Source organism: Semicossyphus pulcher, unplaced genomic scaffold (assembly GCF_022749685.1).
Source record: "Semicossyphus pulcher isolate SPU_LCO1_2020_fin unplaced genomic scaffold, fSemPul1.0.p SCAF_16, whole genome shotgun sequence".
Classification (NCBI taxonomy): domain Eukaryota; kingdom Metazoa; phylum Chordata; class Actinopteri; order Labriformes; family Labridae; genus Semicossyphus; species Semicossyphus pulcher.
The window spans coordinates 17,416,125-17,431,260 of record NW_027211670.1 but is presented as its reverse complement, the minus strand read 5'-3'; the positions used below and the strand labels follow the sequence as shown (position 1 = coordinate 17,431,260).

The 15,136-nt window shown below is 44.7% G+C and overlaps 1 protein-coding gene across 1 annotated transcript in view; it reads left to right on the top strand.

Annotated features, from left to right (window-relative positions):
* pald1a (phosphatase domain containing paladin 1a) overlaps nt 1–8,644 on the top strand; it is a 66,255-nt gene extending 57,611 nt beyond the window's left edge. The window contains exon 20 of the mRNA XM_069665032.1: nt 5,785–8,644. Coding sequence (XP_069521133.1) covers nt 5,785–5,934 — 150 coding nt within the window. The 3' untranslated portion in view covers nt 5,935–8,644. The remainder of the gene's footprint in view (nt 1–5,784) is intronic.
* The last annotated feature ends 6,492 nt before the right edge of the window (nt 8,645–15,136 follow it).

Below are 15,136 nucleotides of genomic sequence, written 5' to 3'. Positions count from 1 at the left end.
AGGCCTCCCTGTCCCCCTGCACAGGCCCCGGTATGTGCTGCCTTTGAGATAGCCGACTGTGGGAACGACCAGCGCCTCCTCGCTGCCCGGCTCCTCCCCGTTAGCTCCGGCCCCCTAATGAGTATTGACGTTTGTGATGTCTTTAATGCAGCCTCAGAGACGGCTCTCCCTGACAGCTCTGCTTAGTGTCACCAGGAACTTGTCACCGCACTCCGACAACTTCAAGGGCAAAAAGGAAAGTAGAAAAAAGCCTGGGGAGACACGAGAACTTGCAAGTGGCGTTCAAGACTTTGATTGATGCATTTATAAAAGTAAAGCTTGATTTAAATGATAAAACATTAAATATTAAACAGATGATGAAATAATCCATTAACATAATATAAAGAGTGGTGCCTCTGAAAACCCTGAAGGCGAACTTCTCTGTTACCAGTCTGGGGCTGCATCCTTCGAAGGGCGTATTTGAAGGCCGATTGCGTCACAGCGGCGTGTTGAAAGCTGTCCCAATTCGAAGGCTCCTTCAGAAGCGGCCAACGCATACGTCCTCCTTTTCCCGGGCCGCGAAGGATCCATCGGGTGCATCCCTCGAGGCCCAATGTATCCTAAGTTTCATTGTGTGCCAATTCAAGCGAGATGGCGGACTCTAACATGGCCGATGAATACACTTTAAATGTTTGTGGTTTCAACTCAATCGAATCGCTAGCGATACACATTAGAAATAACGAAAGGGCCCTTGAAACACATTATCTTTGATACAAGAGGTAAAGTTATGTGACGTTAGTTATGGTAGCTGGTTTGCCTGCTAGCTACCTGTTGCTAGGCGTCAGGAGCGGCGTTTGGTGACGCAAGGGTAAGGGTGGGAACAGCTGGTGACGCAAACAGGAAATCCTCCCTAGAACAGACGGTCGCATTTCAGTTCGCCTTTAGCAGTCTACACAGGCTCCTCCGTAGACCGCCTCCTTGGAAGGATGCAGCCCCCGAATTGAGACACAGCTTACATGTCACATTCACCCTTTCACACACACGCATTCATTAACTGACGGTAAAGGCTGCTATGCAAAGTGCCAGTCTCCAATAGGGAACCATTTAAGCCACAGCTGCTCACACGAGGAGGAAGGGAAGATTCAGTTCCGCTTTATGGGATGAAAGTTTCAGACACAACTTCAGCAACTGAACTTTTGCCTTTATTGTGTCGGACAGCTGAAGGGAGACAGCAAATGTGGGGAGTAGCGCGGGGGATGATGTGCACCAAATGATTGGCAGGCCGGGAGTCAGACCTGCCATCAGTACATTGAGGACTGCAGCCTATGTACATAGTGCGCCTGCTCCAACCGAGCCAAACCAGCGCCCCAATTTCTGCAAAATATTTAAGTAGAAAATGTCCAGTTGAGGCAGATCGCTGTCCAACAAGGAGTCTGGTTCTGCTCAAGGTTTCTGCCTGTTCAAAGGAAGTTGTACCTTGCCACTGTTGCCAAGTGCTTGCCCATTGGTGGATTAAAGTTGGTTCTCTGTAAATAATATAACAAAGAGTACGGCCTAGACCTGCTCTAAGTTTAATGAGAGAACTTTTATTGTGATTTGGCAATACAGGAATGAATATTGGCCTGACACGAGCAAATCTCTGGCCTGGCCTTTTAAGTCGTTGGCGAGAGAGGTCATAGCTTTGCTGAATCCAGCCTGACTGCAGCTGGCGTCCTCTGTGAAGGAGCCAGAAGTGAGACAAATGGAGACAACAAAACATCGCTGGCCTCAGCTCTGACCCGCAGAGATTGCATGTACTCACGCTTGATCCCCCCCCCCGAACATCCGCTTTCGGGAAATCTTGAAGCCCTTGAATGCACCAGGAGCAGACGGGCCTCTCGACACTGTTGCAGACTCGCTCATCGCCTGTTTAGACAGCTGGCCTGTGGAGGAGATGAGTCAGGTTAAGTGTGCTGGTTAAACGGCACAAAATCAGAGGACCTCCTGAGAGTCCCATCCACTGACTAACTGTTCTGCTGCACCCACTCATTTTTTCCCAGCAGGCAGACAGCCTGGCAGCCGTCCAGGAACCCATCAGTGGTCCATTACTGCATGTGTTTGCTTTAAAGGCTAAATTAAGACACGGTAATAGAAGCTGCATCATCATCTGCTCATAGTGAGGCGGCTTACAGAACAGGAGAGGTTTCAGTTTGACCCATTGTCAGATGTTTGAGCGTTACACGATATCTATTGTAAGATTAGATTTTGCGCAGTCAGCATGTTGGTAATCTAACCACACTTTGCGGTGCCTTGTGCTTATTGCTGCTCAAAACTGGCCTGCTAAACTATAATCATTGTCAGTGAAAGAGATATCTTCATACCATTATTCCTATTCATTGTTCCGTTTTGTCCTCTCAGCATTCAACCTGACAGTGCAGATTTAAAAGCACTTCATACAGGATTACCTCACAGCCTCAGGAACCAAACCACAGTCATATTCTGGAGTCTTTCTTGCCCTTATTCACCCGGATGTTTACACGTCTCTCCTCTTGCACATTCCTCTGCGCTCCGATTCTGCAGACTTCTCGACCGCCTGAGGATAAGAGGGAGAAGTGCAATTGGCAAAGAAGCGTTTCAGGCCGTCTAACCTCGCCTGAGTCATTCCCTGAATGTCTTCTTGGGTCTTATAAACTTGCCAGCAGCTGGCGGTTAAGCCAGGAACTGTATCGATTCCAAGCTGAGAGGATAAGCTGCGAAGACGTCTTTACTGCTGCTCGTGGCCACAAAAATGAGCTGGAATACGTTTTCATGTGAAAATCGATACAGATATCTGTAGGAATAAAAACTCTAATGGACTCCTTTAACAGAATTTCTCTGTTGTAGTCTCAAGTTTAATGGCTGAACATCACAGCCGAGCATATTTCCCTGAAGCTCCTCCTGCAGAGTAAACTTGGCAAGCTGTGGCGCTCCTAATGAGGTATTGAATCTTAAGCGTTATTGCAGGGCAGTCGCTGTCTGCTGGGTTTTGTTTGTATTTGTTTGCATTGTTTGGCTTTATGGCCAGATGTTTCTGGTTGTCCGTGGTGCTTCCCATCAGTCTTACAGTGTTTGACTGCCACGGCAGAGCGTGAGTCAGCGTGAGCGGCTGCTTCACACGAACGCCCAACGCTCTCTTCCCTCGAGGGACGTCGCTCGCTGTTCATTCAGGTCTGACTCGGGCAAACGCTGAATAACACTCAGGCTCCATGGTGTTGTTCCAGCGCTGTCCTTCAGCACAATAGCAAGGGAGGATGGTTTTTAATTTTTATGTTAATATATCCTTTCAGCTGTAAATAATCTTTGAGGGGGCTCTTAAAGTTATTATCCTTATTCTACCGGTCACACATGGACGCGTAAGGAACCGAGCTGACGAACTGAAACCATTGTGTTTAGTTTCTCGCTCAAGGACACTTCATCACGTGAACAGGAAGAGGTCAAACTGGGATTCGTCTGTCGCTGCAGACGAACTCCCGAGCTTGATGTTTTATTTGTTCCAAATTTAATGGAAAGATATCCTTATGGACGCTGTGCTACAAGCAATTGTACTCCTCTTAATCTTCTGACACCTTTAGTTTACGGATTCATATTTAACACACGTCCGCTTTATAAAATAAGATTGTTTAAATTTGTCTTTTTCTTATTAAAGACCTGTAGTGCATCAAAACGCTGCCAATAAAATAGTACCAGCTTAAATTCCAATGTCTCTGTTAGGGATAGACCGATTATCGGCGCTGATATTCGGAATTTTGACGCTTTTTTTTTTTTAATCCGACGGCCGATAAGAGATCAATTTAAAACTGGGTTATTTTGGCTCTGATGCATATGCTTAAAGGCATTTAAACAAAGTGAAGTGTTGGAGTTTGTATTATTCAAAATCTTGACGCCAATATTTTCACTTTTACTGCAAATGAATATCGGCTTCAAATATCGGTTATCGGCCTCCTTGACTACTAATAATCGGTATAGGTCGGCCCTGAAAAAACCATATCGGTCTATCTGTAGTCTCTGTACTCCCAGTTTTATAATTTCTAGATCAAACCTCCCAACAGAACATAAAGTAGGTTACCTATAATTGGCTGTATCTCTCTCTTCCTGCTCTTTGACCTGCATACGTGGAAGGCCTAAGGCAGGACGATCATCATTAGAGATCCGTCCAGGGCACAGGACAGAGCGAGCATTAATCACAACTGAAATGATATTGATTCGACCAACACAGGATGAGGAAGCGGAAGCTGTGGAGTTGGGGTTCAAAGCGGCTTGTAGAGAAAGCGTCAGACGTTTGAATAAGGTGTGTGAGATCGGGTGCTTGGAAGGGGATCAGCTGAGCCATCAGCTGACGTGTGCAGCTTTGGGTCGGTCGCTATCAGCTGACGCAGACGGGAGTGTGAGCTGAGCTTGGTTTCATTGCAGGCCGGGGCTCAGTGTGACATTTTATAAACATATGAAGATACATGTGAGATTGCAGCCTTTCTTCATCTTTGTGTTGTGGGCTGTTGGTCGTACGTAACCGCTTTGAACAGGTAGCTTGTACTGATCAGCCGTAACATTATGACCACCTGCCTGACATCGTGTAGGTACCCCTTTTGCCGCCAAAACAGCCCTGACGTGTCGAGGCATGGACTCCACTAGACCTCCGAAGGTGTGCTGAGGTATCCGGCACCAAGATGTTAGCAGCAGATCCTTTAAGTCCTGTAAGTTGCGAGGTTGAGTCTCCGTGGATCGGGCTTGTTTGTCCAGCACATCCCACAGACGCTCGATTTGATTGAGATCTGGGGAACTTGGAGGCCAAGTTGTTGTCGTGTTCCTCAAACCATTCCTGAACCATTTCTGTAGTGTGGCAGGGAGTATTATCCTGCTGAGAGAGACCACTGCCATCAGGGAATACCGTTTCCATGAAAGGATGTTCCTCAATGTTCACGTAGGCGGTACGTGTCAAAGTAATATCCACATGAATGGGAGGACCCAAGGTTTCCCAGCAGAACATTGCCCAAAGCATCTCACTGCCTCCACCAGCTAGTGCATCCTGGTGCCATGTCTTCCCCAGGTACGCCGGTTTTCCTTCCTTGGCCCTTGTCAAAGTCGCCCAAATCCGTACACTTTCTTTCCCACTTTTCCTGCTTCAAACTTCGAGGACAAAACGATCACTTGCCGCCTAACATATCCAACCAGGTGCCATTGTAACGAGATAATCAATGTTATTCACTTCACCATAACGTTGTGGCTGATCGGTGTATTCGACAATAAACCCTACTTTTCCTAAAATGCGACTCAAGTGCATCCCTTTAAAACGTCCCTGCGTCCCTTTAATTCAAGGTTCCTGTCAGCAATTTTACGCCTCCAAGCCTGAGCTGAGGTAACCCTGATGACAATATTGAGGGTAATTTTTGAGAAAAATCTTCCCACCGAAGCCACAGAAGACCGTATGCAAACGCTCCACAGGCTGGATAGTAGTAGCAGACTAAAGTTGAGTGGAGTGCTCCTTTGAGTAAACTTTTTATTTCAGACATTTTGCGTGTAACAGAGTTATTTCAGCTTGTGGTGTTGATATTTTTTGACTTAAGAGAAGGACCTGAATACTTCTTCTACCACTTCCTGTTGTTTCCAAACCCACAGCAGATACCTATTGTTCCCATGCAGCAGCTGCACATGTACAAAACCAACAGATAACATGTTTAACTCTGAAAAAGTGGCGCTCAGAGCTTTTGTGTGGCCGCGATGGACAAATAAAAGAATGGCCTGGCTTGCTGTGTCGCCTCCTCATTAAGATTTCATGTGTTTCTGTGGTAGGTGGCCGCCAGAGCCGGAGTTTATGACATCCTCAACCAGCTGGGCTTCTCCGAGTTCGAGAACCCGAGGGACACGCCGCTGGCCCGGCTGCGCTACCGCTGGCACCAGAGGAGCATGCAGTCACTTCCTTTCCGCGGGGAGTTCATCTGAGAGGGGATCACTGTGAACGCACCAGGACAGAACTGTGCTTTTCAGAATAAAAGACATTTACATTAACGTTCTTATGCCTTCTTTATTTACGCCTGTATTTAACTATTGTTTCTGCTTTGTTTTCCAATAACTCGCTGGCAATGTAACATGCAGTTGGTGTTTTTATGTTGAATTTAAGCCGAACGTGCTCCTTTATTAGAGGCTGATATTTGTGCCTTTGCCTTTTTTTATTCTAGAGTTTTAATGTACTAATATTTATGTATCTTTTTTCCAAATCAAGCCTCTTATTTTTACAGGTGAGACACTTTTAAACCCTCCGTTGGAACGAGATGAGAGTTAAATATTGTTATGCAGGAGAGACATTCCTCTGTGTTGTCAGCCAACAATTTTGGCTGTATGTCACAACTGTTTGCTGTCGTGTGACCTGATATTTCTCCTGAGCCCTGTCCTTTTCTCCTCGGCACAGCTGTCATCAGTGGCTGCGCGTTTGTTTGTAGAGGTGTTCTGTTTTTAAGAGGCTTCCCTGTGTACATACGAAGGCTGTTGTTATTTAAATGTTAATGTGTCCCAACCTGACCTGTTTGAGGAGGTTACACAAGATGCTGTTGTTAACACGTTTTTTTTTGCTACAGTATAACACCAATCATGTGTTCGTCTGCTGCACCTGTTTCTTCTTGCATTTACTTACATGTGTCATGATACAGGTACTACGAGAACTGCTTGTTTGATTTTACTTTAAAGCTGTAACTGTGTCTTTGTATTTGTAAACATTTTTTTTTCCATTTAAAGTCCCTTAAAATGGTGACATCACTTCCTTAATGTGATGTTGAAAAATCAAATTTTTTTGTCAGTCAAAACCGAGCGCCTTCATTTCCCACAATGCAACCCGGCCAGCAACAGTTTGGTTAGAGCTTAAGGTGTGTTATGCTAGCAGTGGTTAATGTAGCCTGTTGTAGCTAGCCGCAAAAGAGGGGTCTAGGAAGCTAGCTTCTTTTTAACCTTTCAAAACTGAACTTTTCAGCCTCACCTGACTGTAGGGCTTTCACGCTGCCAGCTCAAGGCGGGATTATTGCGCCTCTGTTTCGTTACGTCTTCGATGTAGAACGCATGGAGGCGGAATGGTGCGGCAAAGTCGTTCTGCCTCTGAGCCGGCATCAGAGGTAGTAACAGAGGCGAAACAATGTCTGTGTAAACTGCGGAGCGGAACAGCGCCGTGTGTGTGTGTATTTGAAGCATGCGCTGTGTGTTTACACCTCGCGCATGTTTTGCTTCCACAACACTGGAACGCTATTTAAAAACACACACTGGGGCGGCTTAACGCCGGCGTCGCGTGGTCCAAAGTAGAATGACAAAGGTGGAATGAGGACGGAGCTTCGTTACGGCGCTGAGGCAGAACTGCAGTGTAAAAAAGGCTCCTGACTCCTGTGACATCACTTGAGGCATATTCATCAGAACTCCCTCTGGGGCTACAAAAGGCTTAAAGTAATACTCTCGAAGATTTTCATTGAACCTATGGCCCACTGATGAAAGCCTTTGCATTTGCAGTATTACAGACTGGGTGTCTGCGGCGCCCAGTTAGTGACGCGTTTTCCATCACCCAGCAGTGGTTGGTCTGCCAGAGAGAGTGTTGCGAGTAAACAGTAATCTACTATGGCTGAACAAACAAAGAAAAGATCGATGACTACAGATAAAACTTCAAAAGAAAAAGAAACAAATTCAACGCTCAGATGAAGGCAAACAGTCTAAAAAGGAAAGCGACCGTCAGCGAGGAAAATCAAGAGTTACAACCGTGACAAAGGGAGCCAGCTGTAGGCGTAAATTGTGAAGTGCGCTCAAGTTATTACTGTTAATCGCCATAGGTGCTGCCAAAGTGAACGCAACCCAGATAACCACTTTAACACAACAATTTCACATATTCGCTTGTACTCCCTTTAGACCTGTAAACAGACTTTGATGTGTTCCCCTTTAATCTTCTCTCCTCTCAGGCTGCTCGACCCCCTGACTGAAAACAGTTACAATTTTTGTGACAGTTAAATTTATGTTTGCAAACAGCCTGCAAATACTTTGTGTAACCGGGGTTAAAAACACACTTGGTATTAGTTTATGAAGGATGAATATATCATTTGACAGCCTGTAACTCTTGTTAGAAAGAAGGACGTATGATTCATTGTTTAGGTCAATGAAGTAATTGCATTGTCGGCTGAACAGGGCAACAAATAGAGCGTTGTTTTTGTCCCAACACATTCCGATCATTGTTTAAGGTGCTTGCTTTTCTGGATGATTTTAACTGTTCAGTGTTTCTTTAATGATTTTTTCTTTTATTTGATAGTTTGTTTTTCTATTCCTTAATTTGCTAATTATGTTTGTAGTTGTAAAGTAACCTGTAGCTTTAAAAGCCATCGATCCTGCCTTAAAGCCACAAACATAAGCCAGAAACAATCCTTCCTCTAGATGCCTCTTTTTCTTTCTTTTCTGCCCTGTAAATAACAGAATCAGACTGATTGAGTACAAATGGATTTAGATAGCTAATCCAAACCCATCTTTGTATAAGGACACACATGTGCAGGTTGTAATAACACCCTAACATCGTAGCTATGCTCTTAATTTAAGGTTTTTTCTCGTTATGGAGGCAGTGCGTTTCCCTTTATTCACTGTATGTGCCATTCATGTACTTTTTGGGGGGCTGAAATAAACTAGATTTAAGAGTCTGCGTCTGCTTTTAGTGTCATTTTATGGTTCGTTTTACTAAAGAGAAAATAAAACACATCCTCCTGTGTCAGGGATCTGGCTGGGAGCATTTTCAATAAAACAACACTGTGCAACAGAGCCAAATAATTGTCTCTTCCCTCCTCAGCTTCCTGTCTTTCCCCCTCCTTATCTCGCCATAATCTCTTGCTCCAGATACGCACCGCTAAGACTCCCGCTCGTATATCCGGACGGCCTCTTTGTCTTGTGTCAAAGCCAACCTCGGGGAGCGGAGCGGGTTATGAGCAGAAAACAGATGATTGATTGTTGGGCTGAAATCTTAACATTTTCCATATACAGTCATAAAGAGCTTAGGCAGATCAAAGGACTAATCTGGGTTTTCCTTTTGATGTGGACAGGTAGGGTCTTAATTAAAACGAAAAAAAATATGGTCACTCTCGTAAGAAAGGAGGCCTGTGTGGGGATTAAAAGCCACCGGCCGGCACATCAGTGAAGCTCACTTGGCTTCGCTGGCCCTGCTTTGAAAGGCTGATATCCCAGATCACTTCCCGTCTTGTAAGTGCATAGCAGGCTTATCTTTGGGAGCGCGGAAGTTGTTAGGATTTTATCACACCACGGCCTATCCTGGATTATTGTAAATGGAAACCGAGTGATGCTTCTTTTATAGTTTATTACACTTGTTTCCTTTTATTTGGCTGGGTTAGCGCTCTTTGAGCGAGACATAAAAAGGTCAAATGCACAATAAAACCAACGCTTTTATAGAGCAGAATGTCTGTTTATAAATGTCTCTTCATTCTACCAACAGGGACAAACAGGTTAAAACAACATTTGGATATGAAGAGGGGCTATTCAGTTCCAGCATATGGCCAACTTGACTCCAGGTCAAGATAAGCCCAGGACATGAAGACCATGCTTGGATGATATAGCGGCCCCCCTCTCCTTTGAAATCCCTTCCAGACTCATTGAGATACTCCCCAATGTGAAACTCAAGCTAGCGGTTCTGAAGGATCCCGAGATTACGGCGGACAAAGAGCGGCTTTGAGAGGTGAGCGGGGAGAGGGGATGTAATGAACTTCATGTGAAAAGCTTCCCCCTGCAGATGAGAGAGCTGCTCAGGAGAGGAGGGCGCGGTGCCAGTGTGCGGCTGAGGGGCGCGCAGGTCTGCCGGCGTGCGCTTTGATTGTTCTTGTGTGGATAAAGGCAGCGTTACAAACACCTCAGAGGCTGAAGTGTGCTCTCAGGCCTCTCAGGGATTTCATCTATAATAGGAAATCTGTAAAAAAAAAAAAAAAGGATCTTGTTAAAGCTGCGTTGACAAAAAAGATCCTTGATAGGCTCTGTGTTAGACACTCCACTGAACAGGGTAATGAAAAGTCTGAGGGGGGAAATATACTGTACTAGTTGAATTGATGGAGAGCTCTTAGTTGTGCCTTTTTGAGAGTTTTGTTCGAGGCCCTTATTCCAGCTAGAAGTGGAAAGTAGTGTCGCTGATATCAAAGTCCTGAAGTGGAACCTGTGATCACAGCGTCCAAAAAGTAGAAGTACCCCATATAAAGCTGCGCATTAGCTTTTGTACAAGCATGCATCATGGAAAAGTGAGTCAGACCGCAGCTGTAGCTCTTGGACCTACATGTAGACGGGCTCCCAAAAGGCCTAGTTTGACTTGAAAGCCGAAAGTCAACATCATTAATGTTTCTTGGTGGGGTATTTGGTCGGGGCACTTTTCAGCCAAACATAAAACAACACAGATACGAGGGCTCGTAGGGGGACTTGGTCTGTCTGCTGACGTCTGGCGCCAATGAGAAATCTGGATGTTCTAATGACCCTTCCAGCTTTTTTTTGTTTCCTTGGTATAGAGAAAAACTAAGGTCAGTCAGAAAGGACCAAAGGCACAAACGAGGCGCTCGAAGTAATGTGCGTCTTCGTCCGTTTAATACAAGGCTACTTCAGGAGAACGTTAGCTTCCAGGAGAATGTTAGCTTCTAGGAGGCTGTTAGCTTCCAGGGGAATGTTAGCTTCCAGGAGACTGTTAGCTTCTAGTAGACTGTTAGCTTCCAGGAGACTGTTAGCTTCTAGGAGAATGTTAGCTTCCAGGAGGCTATTAGCTTCCAGGATACTGTTAGCTTCCAGGAGGCTGTTAGCTTCCAGGAGAATGTTAGCTTTCAGGAGACTGTTAGCTTCCAGGAGACTGTTAGCTTCTAGGAGAATGTTAGCTTCTAGGAGAACGTTAGCTTCCAGGAGAACGCTTCCAGGAGAATGTTAGCTTCCAGGAGACTGTTAGCTTCCAGGAGAACCTTAGCTTCCAGGAGACTGTTAGCTTCTAGGAGAACGTTAGCTTCCAGGAGACTGTTAGCTTCCAGGAGAATGTTAGCTTCTAGGAGACTGTTAGCTTCCAGGAGAATGTTAGCTTCTAGGAGACTGTTAGCTTCCAGGAGAATGTTTGCTTCTAGGAGACTGTTAGCTTCCAGGAGACTGTTAGCTTCCAGGAGAATGTTAGCTTCCAGGAGAATGTTAGCTTCTAGGAGAGTGTTAGCTTCCAGGAGACTGTTAGCTTCCAGGAGAATGTTAGCTTCTAGGAGACTGTTAGCTTCCAGGAGAATGTTAGCTTCTAGGAGACTGTTAGCTTCCAGGAGAATGTTAGCTTCTAGGAGACTGTTAGCTTCCAGGAGAATGTTAGCTTCTAGGAGACTGTTAGCTTCCAGGAGAATGTTAGCTTCCAGGAGACTGTTAGCTTCCAGGAGAATGTTAGCTTCCAGGAGGCTGTTAGCTTAGTTTAGTTTAAGATAAGATAAATAGCTAGCCAGAATCTGTCCAAAGGCTGTTAAAGCTCACAAGTTGAGGTTTAACCTGGGGTATTTGTGGGCCTATTTCTTGTCCAGGCATAGTGATTTTCCCGGGGTCTCTCCTGGTTGCCTGCCCGACTTAGGACAATAAAAAACTCCATCAGATGTTACAAAATGAAACTGTCCAAAAATAAATTTAAGTATCAGTCGTGTTATCAAGTGGCCCAGAAATGTCACAGGGTACTGTAGCTTTGGTTCTGTTCAAGTGGGTTCAAGTGACGAAGCCCTCTTGCAGCCATTGTGGATATGATGATAGCACAGGACGAGGTGTTATGGGGCAGGAAAGAAGAGCCCTTTTCACACATGCACTGCACTTCCTGACATTGTCCAGGTGGGCTGCATGTATGAACGCAAACTACCAAATTTTTCACCCTGACTTTATGTGAACTAGTGGCCTAGTGAAATGTCCGCAAGAGGGCGCCTTTCAAATCACTCAAGGCCACCTCACAAGGCTGATGTGTAAACGCAGCAGATAATAGTGAAGAACATTCAACGCGGGCGAGTGGGCGGAACGTTGACGTTAATATAATGCAACCAGTGTGAAACATCCAATGTTGAAGAAGAAGACAGTAAAAGATGATTGGAGAGATGAAGAGATTTTGGAGCTTATGGCTGTTCGCCTGGGACCGAAGCGTACTTTTTACGTCATGTCCTGCCTCATGAGACAGTTTTAAAGCCATGACAGGGATGTTCCCTAAACCTACTTTATGTTTTACATCAACAACATGATGATTAAGATCCCATACCTAAACTAGAACTTATACTATTTCCATAAACCTAATTTAAGTTGCTTTTGTGCCAAACCAATCCTAACATATCTTTGTGACGCCCTTTAGTGTATTTTTCTTTCCACTGTGATTTGTGGCAGTTTTTGAGGGCATGTAAAACGCTTGTGTGTGTCACTCTAGAGCTCATTTTCACTTTTGAGGAATTGCTGAACAAGACGTGTATGCAACTCTTTCCGCCAAACGTAATGTAAAACAGTTGTGTTGTTTCAGGGATAAGAAGAAACAAGAGGACATAAAACATTCCCCTCTTCGGTGGGAGTAATGATAAACCTCTGACACAATTATAGTGACACATATAACAGAATTGTTGCAGCTGCTCGTACAAGAAAGACTCCCACACTCATTACAGTCTGATCACATTTTCCTACAGAAAGTCAAGTGAAACTCATCGAGTCTGACCCGGGTCATAACTCAGCGCTCACTCTGAACCGCTCGCTCCAACAACCTCTCCGTCCACACGGGACAGAGGACCATAATAACAACGTCTTCGAGTCGCTGGTTTGTAACTTGGCAAACGCAGACGCTCCTCTTCCCTCAAGCTGCCGGGCAGACCAGCAGCTGCTTCGCATCTCGCTGCATCTCGGAGATGAAAAGTCACATATTTTCTCAGCACGCTGGCATGGCGAGACCACATTACAGCACACACCGAGGCCTCCGCGGCTCCACAAACTGTACTCTCACTTCTCTCTGTGGGAAGACGGTGGAAGAAGCCTGCAGCTGCAGCCACGCAAACCTGGTTTTAACGCTGTCTGATGAGGATTTTTCAGTGTAGAAATTAAGAGTTTGACTTTTAAATGCTTCTCCGGCTATTTTCAAGTGTTTATACTTCAATAAAACCCACGTTCGAAGGCTTTCCTCGCATGAATATCTGCGGCTGAGCGTTTGATTCACTTTTAAACAAGAGTGTATTAAAGCTTTTACTCGTACTCTCCCGTTGCGAAGGACAGAGTGTTCTAATGCGAGCGCTGTAGTAGAAAATTGTTCTGGTGTGTGGACTTAACCACAGACTGCGAGTGGAGCTTTTCATTTCAGAGGGGAAATAACAAGGCTTCTAATTGAATGCTAAGCTATATTGTGGAATTTTCGTCCTGGCTTTAAGACACAAACAGAGAAAAAAAAAGAGAGAGAGAAAAACAACAACACAGAGCAAACAGTATGGATGGAAAAAGAGCATAAAACTTCTTACAAGGCCATTAATGGTTTCCATCTCTTAATGCCGTGTGGTTAGTTTCCATAGCTTATTAATGCACGACTCTGGATCACCATCCTGAGGGGGGGATGAGTGCGTAAAAGCCCCACCTGCTCTGCATTGACCATCCAGGAAGCATGGAGGTAATTAGCAGCAGAGTGAGAGTGCATTGGGGGGGAGGTAAAACACACAGTTGAGTAACAGCGCGGGGAAAAGAATGTCCAGTCTAGACACCTTTTTTCCTCGTACCTGAAAGTCAAAACTCAGGTCCAACCCAACCCCCCCCGTCCTCTTCCCCTGATGGATTCCAGAGTTGTTGGTTCAGTCGCTGCGCGGTCACGTCTGCACTGCAGCGGGGCGAGTGAGCCGAGGCCAGAGGAGTCCCGGTTCCTTAAGCAGTCATCCAAAGTTTTAGCAGGCCGTCAGTCCACTGTTTAAATCCGCTGTGCTGCGTTTTCTCACATACTAAGCGTGTAATGATGGTGTTGGATTTGTTCCCGTTCTGTAAATGGATCATATGCTCACAGTGACATCTGCAGGATTAGCCCAGATTATGAAAATATGAAGATACAAGCTGCATGATGTGGTTAAATTGGTAAATGCAAGGTGTGCTTTGTTGGCACTAGAATTAACTTCAAAGCACAGGTAGCTATTAAGTCTTATTTAAAGTAATAATCTCGAAGATTTTCATGTAAATATATGCCTGTTAAGTCACTATCTATCGCCGAATGAGGTAACACAATGGTGATTGAGCCTATGGCCCACTGATGAAAGGTGTCTGGTGCGACTTTTGCCGGAAAAATCACAAGCGGTGCCCAGTTAGTGACGCGTTTTCCATCACCCAGCAGTGGTTGGTCTTCCACTCTCTGTGAGTGTTGCGAGTAAACAGTAATCTACTATGGCTGAACAAACAAAGGAAAGATGGATGACTACAGATACAACTTCAAAAATAAGTGAAAATCCAAAGACAAAGAAAGAAATTTGACGCTCAGATGAAGCAAACAGTCTAAAAAGGAAAGCGACCGCCAGCGAGGAAAATCAAGAGTTACAACCGGAGCCAACCGTGGACGTCACACATGCGACACTGTCTGGATATCTGGGAAGTGTGCTCCTGCAATTACCGTTTATCACCACAGGTGCCGCCAAAGAGAACAAAACTGAAATCTTCAAGATTACCATGTTAATGATGACAGGGTAACTTTAGCCATAGCACGCTAGCACTTTATATACCTCTATATGGATAGGTTGACTATTTTTAAGGTCTATCTTAAAATAATATGTACATTTACGCAGTTTTTGGCTGCTGTAAGTGTTCCTCCTTTCCATACTGGCTCTGAACGTAGTCCCTACTTTTTTTTCTTCCTACGCACCATAAAAAGGTATTACATTTGTATCCAAAAAGACTAACTTTGGCAGATTTGAAGTCCAAATACTTACTTTTATTGTGAAATTTGTGTAAATAAATTGATAATTGACATATTATGAAAAAATTACGCTACCAAAAACTGTTTAAATACACATGTGGGCATGCGGGCAATATTTTAAGATGGACTTGAAAAAAAGGTGAACTTATCCTTTAATTTTTTACCTTTATCTGGGATAGCAGAGGAGCCTCTGGCTTTAAGATATGTTTAATCGTATTTAACATACTTTTAGGTACTTAATGTTTTATATAT